This window comes from Cibotium barometz, chromosome 36 (genome assembly GCF_041138505.1).
Source record: "Cibotium barometz isolate CiBa-2024 chromosome 36, ASM4113850v1, whole genome shotgun sequence".
In the NCBI taxonomy this organism is placed as follows: domain Eukaryota; kingdom Viridiplantae; phylum Streptophyta; class Polypodiopsida; order Cyatheales; family Cibotiaceae; genus Cibotium; species Cibotium barometz.
The window spans coordinates 10,414,775-10,427,500 of record NC_141081.1 but is presented as its reverse complement, the minus strand read 5'-3'; the positions used below and the strand labels follow the sequence as shown (position 1 = coordinate 10,427,500).

Genomic DNA, 12,726 nt, shown 5'->3' with positions numbered 1-12,726 from the left:
ATCGGTGATTTCCAGTAGGTGCTCAGTGAGTATTTTGTCCTTCTCGCGGATATCATGGATGTCATGTTCCAACTCTTCATCCCACCTAACATAGAGGATGCTGTCCGTCTTGTGCAGCATGTCCATGTTGTTGCATGCGTGTTTGCTTTTCTTGAGGAAGTCTCTTCTTTTGTGGAGCTCCTTCTTCCTAGCAGAGTTTGCATTCTTCATCTGAAGAAACAGTTCATGTTGCAGCATTGTTAGTACTGGAGGGGATGATTGAAATAACACGGCATTCCTGGCACACCAAATAAACCATAAAAACTCTGCTCTAATACAGTTCCAGAGGGGGGTTGAGCATCCAATGGAATCTCCTAAAAGGAGTTGTTTCCACGAGAGGGGTCTCGGGTGGATGCATTCAATGAGTTTGTTGAGGATAGAAAGGATAGGGTTATTAAATCCTCATTGGAGAAATAGGTGTAGAAGGGACTCCCCCTCCCTTTTGCACCGTGGGCAAAGGCCAGATCCTTTCCCTATTTTGCAAGCTCTCTCCTGTGTCCATAGCCCCCTGTGCAAGATTAACCACAAGAGGCATGCCTTTTTGGGTTGGATTAGAGGGGACCACAGACATTTGAACTTGAAGGTCCATTGGCGTCTGTCGAGGAGCACCTCCCACTTGGCATTAAGCTTGACATGCAGCGGGGGGCTAACAATGTCTTTAGGGATGGGGAGCAGGTTTTTTCCCGTCGCCCACACGATCGCCTTCGGGTGGATAGGGGTAAAGATACCAATCTTCCAAGTGATGTCCATATCCCATTTTGCCATTCTCTGCTCAATCAGCTCTATGTCCACTCTATTCAGCTTAAATCGGGTCCTGATTTCCTCCCTGGATGCCCAGTCCTGTTTCCCTTTATCCCACAAATCCGCCCAGGTTCGGATACCCTTTTTGTGCAGTTTCAGGGCTTGGTGAAGATTTTCTTCAGTAACTCTAGGGATTTCCAGCCAGGGCCACCAGACAGAGTCATTCTGTCTGAGACCTGCATCCCTATGTTGACGGGGGTTAGGGCGGAGCTTACCTTTAAACCTGTTCCACGCTTTCCATAAGGAAAGCGTTAGTGCACTGTCCACTGCTCTGATCGGATGAGGGCTGAAGAAGATAGTTACCGTAGGAAGATTGGTCCATTTTGCCTTTCCTAGTAGTTTGAATCTGTGCAGATTTCTTGTGATAAGCTTCGCCCAATCTTGCTCTGGGGAGAAGAATCCTCTGATGATCCATTTACTGGCCAGCCTGTCAGCCAGTTCAGAGAGGTCATGAATTCCAAGGCCCCCTTTCTCTTTTGCCAGAGTGCAGTATGACCATTGAACTTTGGGGATTTTCTTTCCCATGGGATGTCCCGACCAGAGAAAGGTGCTGCAAATCTGTTGAAGAGACTTGAGTGCCTGATCTGGGGGTCTCCAGCATGCCAAGAAGAAAAGGGTAGCCGGGATAATATAGTGATTGATTGCAAGGATTCTTCCAGCGAACGATAGGATGGTGTTCTCCCATCTGTTGAGATTGGCGGACAGCTTGGACATAACCCATTCCCACCTCTGGTGCATTGAGACCTTGAACCCCATCGGTATACCTAGTAATCTGAAGATCTCCCCATCTTGGATGAGTTGACATCCTTGCTTCACAATCCACTCGGGGGTGGGGAGCCCCTTGGACTTGATCCCCGTTTTTTGGTGATTGATCAGAGATCCTGACGCTGTGCAGAAGAGTTGCAGGCAGAGCCAAAACTCTTTTAAAGAAGCCTCCTTATTGGCCACCAGGGCATTGGTATCATCGGCGAAGAGCTGTAGGCACATCTATCTGTGGGAGTTGGGGAGTTGTATCCCTTCCATTCTCTTTAGTCTGATTCTATCTTCAACAAGCCAGGACAGCCCGTCTGTGGCTATAGCGTATAGAAGGGGGGCTAATGGGCAGCCTTGTCTGATCGATCTGTTGAGACAAAGGGGCCTTGAGAGTTCACCATTGATTGACACTTTTGCCCGGGCATTCCCAAAGAGCGTTAGGATCTGTCTGATAAAATTCTCTTTGAACCCAATGCATTGGAGGGTCAGCCTGACGTAATCCCATTCTAGACGATCGTAAGCTTTGTCAAAGTCGATTTTAATGAAGCAGTAGTCCTGCTCTGATTCCTCTGCAAATTCTATGCCCTCCCATAGGCTGATTATGGCATCAAGGATGTAACGCCCTTTTATGAAACCCTTCTGTTCCTGTCTCACCCAGTTATGCAGGTGTTTGGTGAGCCTAAGAGCCAGCGCTTTTGCAAATACCTTGTAAGCTGTATTAAGCATTGTTATCGGTCTCCAGTTGCCTAGCTCCTCTTTGTCCCCCCTTTTGTGAATAAGTTTCACTACTCCTGTATTAATAGTTAGGGGCAGAGCTTGGAAATGCAGGGCTTCATCCCAAATGAGCTTGAGCGGGGTTAGAAGGCTTGATTTAAAGATCTTGAAGAATTCAGCTGGAAGGCCGTCCAGCCCCGGACTTTTGTGATTCTTCAATGTGTCAATGGCTTTGCTCAGTTCATCAGTAGAGAGGACAGCCTCCAGGCTGTCAGCCAGATGCAACGGGACCGATGGTTTCCAAATTCTTTTAATTTCTTGTTGAGCCTGCCATTTGGCTGGGGAGGCACTCCCAGGGGGGCTGAAAATTTGGCTAAAGTATTGATGGGCTATCTCCAGATTTTCCTGCTCGGATATTGCAATAGAGCCATTCGGTTTTCTCAAAGGGGGAATAAAGTCCTGCGTGTTCTTCTTCTTAAGCAGCTCATTATTATTACTACCAGCAATTAAGCACTAAAATTCTCAGTTTTAACGTATATTATTTGTATGCATTTGATAAAGAAGAGGAGGAGATCAGCAATGAGGCCATACCTGCGGAGCCTTGTATGGGGCAGCTATTGAAGAAGGCGAACTGCAGCGTTTCTCCGAGCAGAGGCAGGCCATGGCTCCCAGGGGGGAGCTTGTACAGAGCTGAGGACTGCTGATCACTCAAGCATTTCTTGTAATAGCGGAAGGCGGCAAGTGTCGGACCCAACACTATCAAAGACACTGCAAGAAAGCAAGGTTGAAGAAGATGATGGGCATTGCGCTCAAGCTGCACTGAATTGTTATCAACATGAGGGTGGTGTGATGATGAAACGAAGTACTCTGTCCCTGCTGCCATTTCCCTGTCGCTAGAAACTCCTCCACTCTCAACACGGCTTTTGATAAACAACTAGGACACAAAAGAGAAGGTGGAGTTAAAAAGACCAGGAACCTTTGATGAAGCTTTAAGGACCCCAAGAGAGAAGGACTGGAAGCTTCAGAGATTGGCTCAAAAGCAAAGGAAGATTCCGTCTGAGAATAGACCTGCTATGTCTGAGGAGAGAAGGACACAAGAAGAGAGGACTACTCTAGTTCTAATGGCTGCTAATCAATTGATGCAAGGCATTAATTAGCTGACTCAACAAATGATAAATTTGAATCTGAGTTTGTTGCAAGGAGGAAGAACTTCCCCTAGTGCACGAGATAGATAAGGATAGAAGAAGGGAGGACTGCTCCAGTTCCAGGTTGTTGATCAATTGATGCAAGGTATTAATCAACCGACTCAACAAATGGAGAATTTAAATCTGAGTTTGTTGCAAGGAGGCAGGACTGCCCCTTAGATAGGAGATAGAGAAGGAATGAGAGGTAGAGGCAGAGGAGCACCCAACATGAATGTCCAATGTTTCAATTGTATGGAAAGGGGTCATATATCTTCTCAATGTCCTTACCCCCCCAAGAGAATGGTAGGAGATGTGTATCCTCTATCACCTAGGAGAGGGAGAAAAGGCAAGATATCAGAAGGGAAGAGGAGATTCCAAATCCACAGGGACCTTAGGTTCAACCCACAGCCAGCCAATGGGCCTAGACAAGGTGAAGTTAATCTAATTGGTATGGAAGAAGAAGCTAATATATTAGCTAATAACAGAACTAGAGCTGTAGAGGGTGAAGATGAAGCAGGACCATCCAAGAGGAAGAAAGGAAAGAAGGTAAGAGGAAGAACAGGCCCAAAATGCATATTGGAATGTAAGATTTTCCTTTAGGGGCTCAGGAACAAGAGTATGATTTGATGACAAATCTCTAGCAGAAGGGTCCTAGTTTGTCTTGGTCCCAACTATTGCAACTGTGTCCTAAACTCAGGAGAACATAGAGTAAATTGGTCAGCACAAGGGTTTCCAGGAAAGAGAACGAAGTATGTCAGCTGAATGGAATAGAGTGCGTGTTAAAAGAGATAAGGACTATTCGCTTGCCATGGATGCCTGGGTGAATAAGTTTAAAGTTCCCAAAGTATACATTGATAGTGGTGCCCAGAGTTGTGTAATGACCCAACAGACTAAGGAGGCTTTAAGGCTGAAGGTAAGTGCACCTTCTGAGTTTAGAGTTAGAATGGCAAATATTGCAAAAGTCAAATGTTTGGGGGTGGTAAAGAAGTTGCAGATAACCATTCTTGGACATGAAGCTGAGTTGGATGTTCATGTCATGCCAACAACAATGACAAAAGCTTATTCATTAATTTTGGAGAGACCATGGCTAAGAGCAATGAGAGGAGAGCAAGATTAGCAAAGAGGACACCTTATGTTAGGACTAGATCAACCTGCCAAAAAACAAGTCAGATATGACATAGCCAAAGGGAGAGAATTGATTCCAAAGAGTAGTACCTCAGAAGATGAAGATGAAGAAACCAATTCCATAGAGGACTCAGAAACAGAGGAAGATAGTTTAGAGGATGATGAGGAAGAACTTCAATTGATGGAGCCAGATTCTGACCTCATGTGCATGTTCCTAGAACTGTGTGCAGAGGAAGGGGAGAAGCAAAAAGCTGAAGTTGAAATACAATCAAATAAGGAAGAAGTCTTACAGAAAATGCTTGCCAAGGATCTAGCAGTGTGGCTATTAACCACTCCGATTAACATTACCTTGTGCGTGGCTACACCTTTATAATTTACCTTTTTGTAACCACATAAAGCACTGATTGTAAAAGAGACATGGGATGACCGAGCTTACGGCTTGTGTAACGCAAGTCATGAGATGAATAGATGTACATAGAGCTAAGAAAACAAGTTTTGGACCCCCAATTATAAATGGACGATCGAACATTGCAATTATGAGCTCATGTATATAAACTATTTTATGAAAACTCAATATTTGCATCCAAGAAGAAAAATAGGATGTTACTATCAAATATTATCTCAATATTAGCCTCAATGTCTAATTGGTATGATATTGCCACATATATCAAATTTTTTCTAAAGCTTTTTTCAACAATTTTTAATCTCAACTTTATTTGACTTCCTTGAGAGCTCCTTGAATAGGGGAATTAGGTGACAAAGCTTCCCTTTCAATAACCAATTTGACTAAGATTGGGTGATAATCTTCCTTTTTTATAACTAATTTGATGGAGATTAGTTAATAACCCATTCGGGCTTCGCTTTAGCATTGTTTGGACATCTAGTGTTCCCCATTTAAGTGCAACTAAAATTCAAAATTTCTATTAGCTATGCAAACTTTATCTATTCAAACTCTTACGACATTGTGTAGTGAAGATTTTAAAAATAAAGTTTACCACTGTATATTCAAGTGAATAGACTTGGTGATCTAACAATCGAATTTACAAGCAATTAACTCAAGTCTAATTTTTTGTACACAAAATTAAAGCTGGTTCATTCATAAATAAATTCTTCTCTATAAAGAGAGGGCCTCTACTCTAATGGTTAGGCCTTTACGCATTGAAGGAAAAGAGAGGCTAGACACCTCATCAAGCTGCCCATCTTTCTCAATTATCCGATCCCACCTGCTTTAAAAAAATCAAAAAAATTATTCTTTTTTTAACAACCTATTTAGGAGCGTCTATCTAGAAGGCCCACACAAAGTGAAAATAATGAATTTCCCAAATTTAAAATTCCATATGTTTTTCTGCAATTGAGAATAACTTCCATTATTATTACCACAATTAAGAATAACTTCTTTCAAACAAAAAGTCGTTATTACTTAAAATTAGCAAAACATTACTTGTAAAGAGTGACAAGGTAGTGAATGAATATGGAAACTTCGAATTTGGCCAAGATTGATCCAAGGCAGCTTCTTATTCCTCCACCAAAAGGCATTAAGAAGGTAGGATTATTATTTGCAGGATCCTGCTAATTGAACCAAATTAAGGGGTTATTAAAAACATCATTAAAGAAAATTCCACTAGAAATTTGAGGAAGAGTTGAGGGATCACCATCCAACGCCATGGGTCAAATTTAAGAGGGTTTGGGTAGTAGTTAGGGTTGAGATGCACCATAGCAAAATTGATCAAAATCATCCACCCCTTTGGGATAATCATGTCTGTAATAAAGCAAGTGTGGTTAATTAGTAAATGTGATGCATTAATTTATACTCAATTGAGATCTAATTACCTTTGAAAACAATATCCTGCAGAGATTCTCGAGTTACATAGTGTACGATACTCGCCATCCTCAGCGCTTCCTTCACCACCTTTTTTATTTCAAATTTAAGATAAAATTAGTCCGCATTTAGCATCTCTTGCTAGAAATGATTATAATTCCAATAGAATCATCAAAGCCTTGATTTTAGAGAAACTCACCAGTTCTGTAAATTGCATCTGTTTGAAATCATCCCAGGTGAGCTTCTCGTTGTCTTTCTTGCTTTTCCGAATGAGGGAGTGCTCTCTCTGCAAATGCGAGATTACTGACCGTGAATTAAATCAACTAATTACCCAACCTTAAATTTCAGCCCCAAATAAACACGTAAACTGACCCTGAATTAAATCAACTAACTACCCAAACATTAAATTTCAGCCACAAATAAACACGTAAACTAAGTACCCTGAATTAAATCAACTAATTACCCAAACATTCATCACTATCTTTTCAAAATGTCTAAATAGGGTCAGATATTGTGTATTTTTGCATGCGTGTGCATACAGCACACATGTACATTCATCATACATGCGGATGTATGTAAACATGGTATGTACGCATGCGCACATTGTCATACGCATGCACACATGCAAGTGCGCGTGTATTCATTATATACCAATGCACATGTCATACGCATGCACACATGCAAGTGCGCGTGTATTCATTATATACAAATGCACATGTATGCGCATGCATGTGTGTGTGTGTGTGTGCGTGCGTGTGTTCATCTTACATACGCATGCACGCATATGTGTGCACATAACACATACAGTTTAGTACAGCCAGTTGAAGTCGCACTAAACGAATCGAGTACTCTAAGCATTATCAATTGCCAAAAGAAAAAAAAATACTGATCAGATGAGGCAATTACACAATTTATGTACTGATTAACATAAGGTTTAGAGGAAAGAGAACTAATTACCCGGAGCTCATCTACAACATGGGCATTCTCTGAGAGAAACTTGATCACATTGGTGAGTAGAATACTGGTAGTCTCAAAGCCACCCAATACCAAGAAGAAAATGAAGTCCACAATCTCTTGTTCACTAAAATGCTTCCCACATTCATCCGTCTCCTTCAATAACACATCCGTAAAATCCAATGGCTCTGCCCGAGCCTCCTTTTTTCTCAGCCTGATGATATTTTTGAATATAGAAATAATCCTCTCACGAGCCTGCCATAAATGAAGAAATCATTTAAAAAGATAGTATATCCTCATATATACTCTCATGTACGTACATATGCGCATGCATGTAAATAGGCAATCATAAAATCCCGCCACACATGCAATGTCTCCAGCTCAGTGTATGTGGGGACATGTCGCATGCACGCCACACATGCAATGTCTCCTCAACGTATGTGACATACATGCCAGCTCTATAATTGCATGACGTATGTATAGTTTGTATATTGCTTGTACAGAAGTACGTATGTATGTTTGATGGTGAGCACGCATGCACATTATAGCCATAAATTGCACACGGGAAACATTGTGTGAGATGAGTGCACATCTCAACCCCCCGTACGCACATCCACATGCATGGATGTTATGTCTTGATGTAGGTGAGCAAGTATGAGTGGTACTTGTGTTATGTGCATGTTTACACAAAAGCATGTATGTGTGCATCAACGCATGCATGCAGCTACATTCGTAGGAACATGTACGTACATATTTGTGAATGTATGTATGCACACGTGTATATGTGTAAGCATGTATCTGTGTAGATGTATGAATATATGTACATACATGCATGTGTAAAATTTAATGCATGCAGTACGATGGCATGAGTACCTTGAGCACTTTGTTGTATGTGGTTCCTGGCAGATCAATAGGAACTGAGGAGTAGCCAGTCATTAGAAAGAGATAATCCCTCATTAGCTTCAGAGTGTTGGGATCTTCGGCTTCCAAACTGAGGAGACTCTTGACAATGTAGGTAAAGATGAACTGCGCACACGGTTGATTCCATTATTGAGTGAGAGATGAGGATTAATTACTTACTAATCGGTCATGCCGAAAGTAAGATTAGCTTAATGAAAGTAGGCTGAAATGTTTTTTCTTTTTTTTGGGAACAATAGTTATGTTTCATGGTGGTCTTTGAATAAATCAACAATTAATTTAAATGATGCGTTTCCTTACTTTTTAGAGAAAGGACAGATTTTTTAACTTTATTTTTTAGGACAACTGGACGATAGATTTCCTCTTCTAAGGCTTTAATAATTTCGCTTCAGAGGTTCATCATTGATTTTCTGAACTTTGAAATCAGTGATAAAATGGTAGGGTATCCTAACCTTGGAGCTGCTGCAACAACTAGCATTAAAAAATGTGCGCTGGAGTAGCTTAAATCAGGATTCAGAACCAAATAAAAAATAAAACAACTAATGTTCCAACCACTAATCTTTGAATTACAGCGAGAACTAGCACCAAACATTGTACGGAAATGAGATGACTAATTATAATCCAACCTAGCCTTGGAATTGCAGCAACAACCTAGCATTGAAGTTGTGACAGCAACAGCCGGAGTAGCAATTAACGAAACAATCAAGAGGTCTGATTAGGTGAGGTTTAGGTATGATTAAGGAGATGGGATAGCAAGCTGACCTTTATAGATTCGTGTTGGGCGTCGATACGGGGGCGGTGCAGCCAAGGGCGAAGGGTGGCGAGGGCGTGGTCTTGGACGGGAAGGACGTGGTGGGCTTGGATGGCGGCGGGGCTGAGGAGGGTGGTGGCGAGCTTGCGCAGACGGCGGTGGCGGGCGCCGTGCACAGTAAGCATGGGACCCACAATTTTGGTGATGAGGCGGGGGAAGTAGACCTGCACGAGCTTCTCTTCGTTGGATAACAAGAGCTTGTTGAGCTGAGGGTCCATGGACACCAGCGTCGGCCGCCCAAGCAAGTGCGTCTTGAAAACACTCCCATACCTGTCACCGCATCCCCCCAAACAAAAAAAAAAAAACCCGCCAAATATCGATAACGTCGTGCATTGCGTTCAGAGCACGCAATGCACGAAAATCGCCAAAAATATATAATCAAAACCGCATTGCTCCTTTTTCTTTTTTTAAAGCAGGAAATATATCCCTGCTCGCCGAGCGAATTGCGTTCAGAGCACGCAATGCAGTAACTATCCCAAATTTTGCAGAAAACTTTTCGTAGATTTATATGGTTATTCCTGAAAAAGACCCTCCCTACAAAAATAAATAAATAAAATTTGAACATTTAATATAGTTTTTTTTGAGATCTTCCACTTCAAAAAAAACAAATTACAGGGACTTTTTTTTCCATTGGTCACCGTTAAGGGCTATTAAAATGCCACAATAATACGTTTTTTTCTGAAAAAAAAATTACATCGTCACATCCACCCTCGAAAACACTCCAATTTCTTGCATTCATTAAGGAACACAAATTATATCCTCACAGAATCGGAAATGTTTTTGCAATTAAATTAAAATGCAATACAATTACAATTAAATTGAGCATCAGAAATCTTTTTTTTTGCGTTTGCAGGGTCTATAAGGTAATAATAGTGTAATTATCGGAAAAAAAATTGCTTTTCACCGTGTCAAGGTTGTAATTGAGTGAGACTAGTATTGCACCTGCCCATTGTTGCGGCCGACCAAGGTTCCAGAAAAGTACTATTCCCTCTCTACAACCATCTCTCTCTAACACACACACACACATACACACACATGCACATGCACATGACCCTCTCCCTCTCTCTGTCAGGTACACACACTCTCAAATGTTGAAACTCTCTCTCTCTCTCTCTCTCTCACATGCACATACATATACACACCTGCTCTCTTTCTCTCTCTCTCTCTCTCTCTCTCTCATACACACACACATACACACACATGCACACACTCCCTCTCTCTTCTTACACTCTCCCACACATAGAAGGGCTCTCTCTCTCTCTCTCTCTCTCTCTCTCTCTCTCTCTTTCAATCTCTCTCTCTCTCACTTACACACACACACACTCTCTCTCTCTCTCTCTCTCTCTCTCTCTCTCTCACGCACACATACACATATGTACAATATTATGTTTTAGATACATAAACCTATACGATATTATGTTTTAGATACATAAACCTATACATAGACACATATACTTATACATATATACATGTATTTAAAAATATAAATACAAACATCAACATAATTTTATTAATTTTGATTAAATTTTAATGTGCGGAGATGGGTGATAAGTTGTGGTCACTTTTAAATATATAGATAGATATATCATACACACATCTAAACACACACACACACACACACACAAACATATATATACGTCACTTTAGCTAATGTACTACTATAAGTCATCTTTCTTTCCCATACTTAATTTATTGCTCGTGACTCGAGCAACCACTTGTATGTTGTTTGATTGAAAATAGAGGCGAAGAAGAAGTAGTCCCCATATTTCGACACTAGTCCCAAGGAAGGTAGCTGTAAGCACACCGTTAGAGGAGGAAAGAGAAGAAGATATGTTGCATATTGGGGTGGAGGGGTGGGAAAACACCACCCTTTATTGTAATTTTCACTCCTCGAATTGAGAAAAACCAATTGTAATTTTCCTTAGCCTTGAACTTAAAGATTAAAATACTCGAATTTTTAGTTATGAAATCGATTAACCGATACAATTTTTTCAAATAAAACAGTTGAGTTTGAAAGTCTCTCCTCTTTTCACTAGTCGAGAAAAAAAAGTTTATTTTTGTTGACACTGGGCGACACGGAGGGGAACGTTGTTAAGGGTAGAGGCCTCGAGATAGTCTTGTGATGAGGTGGCATAGAGAGAAAGCCTATGTTTTTTGTTTCTCTGGCCGGGGTCAAAGACGAGCATGCTCATCTCTGAGACTCGAGCGAGAAAGCCTATGCTGTAAAAAGAGCCCTATAAAGTAAAATTAAAAATTAAAAATCCCAAATGCTAGAGGGCAAGCTATTCTACATCTAAGCGATGTGTATTGAATATAAAGAAATTTAAAAAAAAACACTTGACCAAAAGTAATATATATTCAATAAAATGCACTGCAAAAGAGAAACTGCAAAAGAGAACCCAAGAATGTAAATTCTCAGTAATTATTTATTCAACATAAATGCAATTCGTTACGAACCTATTTCGTTAGTTTTTTTTTTTCGCGAGGCGGTTAGATTGGTACTAAAATAAAAAATCTTGTTTCGTTAGTTTCGGAAAATCAGAAAGCTCATAATGCATTTGATAAAGAAGAGAGGAGCAGTACCTGTGCAGCCTTGTGGAGAGGAAAGGAGGAGGGGTGCCAATGGGGCAGCTATTGAAGAAGGCGAACTGCAGCGTTTCTCCAAGGACAGGCAGGCCATGGCTTCCAGGGGGGAGCTTGTACAGAGCTGAGGACTGCTGATCACTCAAGCATTTCTTGTAATAGCGGAAGGCGGCAAGTGTCAGACCCAACACTATCAAAGACACTGCAAGAAAGCAAGGTTGAAGAAGAAGATGATGGGCATTGCGCTCAAGCTGCACTGCCTTGTTATCAACAGGAGGGTGGTGTGATGATGAGACGAAGTACTCTGTCCCTGCTGCCATCTCCCTGTCGCTAGAAACTCCTCCGCTCTCGACACCGCTTTTGATAAACAACTAGGACACAAAAAACCTCTTGGGAAAGTTATTGGCCCAACCTCCGGTTTGACGAGCTATTCATACTTTCCCATATAGTTTATTCTCGAGCAACCACTTGTATGTTGTTTGATTGAAAAAAGAGGCGAAGAAGAATAAGTCATCTTCTTTCCCATACTTAATTTATTGCTCGTGATTCGAGCAACCACTTGTATGTTGTTTGATTGAAAAAAGAGGCAAAGAAGAAATCGTCCCCATATTTCGGCACTAGTCCCAAGGCAGGTAGCTGTAAGCACACCCTTACATGAGGAAAGAGAAGAAGGTAGGATTATTATTTGCAGGATCCTGCTAATTGAACCAAATTAAGGGGTTATTAATTGGCGAGCAGGAAATATATCCCTGCTCGCCAAGCGCAGAGCAAGCAATGCACGAAAATCGCCAAAAATATAAAATCAAAACCGCATTGCTCTTTTTTCTTTTTTTAAAGCAGGAAACATATCCCTGCTCGCCGAGCGCATTGCACGCAATGCATATATATAACGTCGTGCAGTAACTATCCCAAATTTTGCAGGAAACTTTTCGTAAATTTATATGGTTATTCCTGAAAAAGACCCTCCCTACAAAAATAAATAAATAAAATTTGAACATTTAATATAGTTTTTTTTTTGAGATCTT

At 41.1% G+C, this 12,726-nt stretch overlaps 1 protein-coding gene across 1 annotated transcript; it reads right to left on the bottom strand.

The window, feature by feature from the left end:
- Positions 1–5,578: 5,578 nt before the first annotated feature.
- On the bottom strand, positions 5,579–12,368 carry LOC147617470 (cytochrome P450 724B1-like). The gene is made up of 9 exons (XM_086775720.1): positions 11,702–12,368; positions 9,070–9,388; positions 8,263–8,415; positions 7,393–7,644; positions 6,635–6,721; positions 6,447–6,525; positions 6,269–6,375; positions 6,058–6,182; positions 5,579–5,839 (listed from the first exon to the last, which is right to left on the bottom strand). Exons 1-9 carry the CDS (start codon positions 12,019–12,021, stop codon positions 5,731–5,733), a joined length of 1,551 nt encoding a protein of 516 aa, XP_086631846.1. The 5' UTR covers positions 12,022–12,368; the 3' UTR covers positions 5,579–5,730.
- Positions 12,369–12,726: the final 358 nt, after the last annotated feature.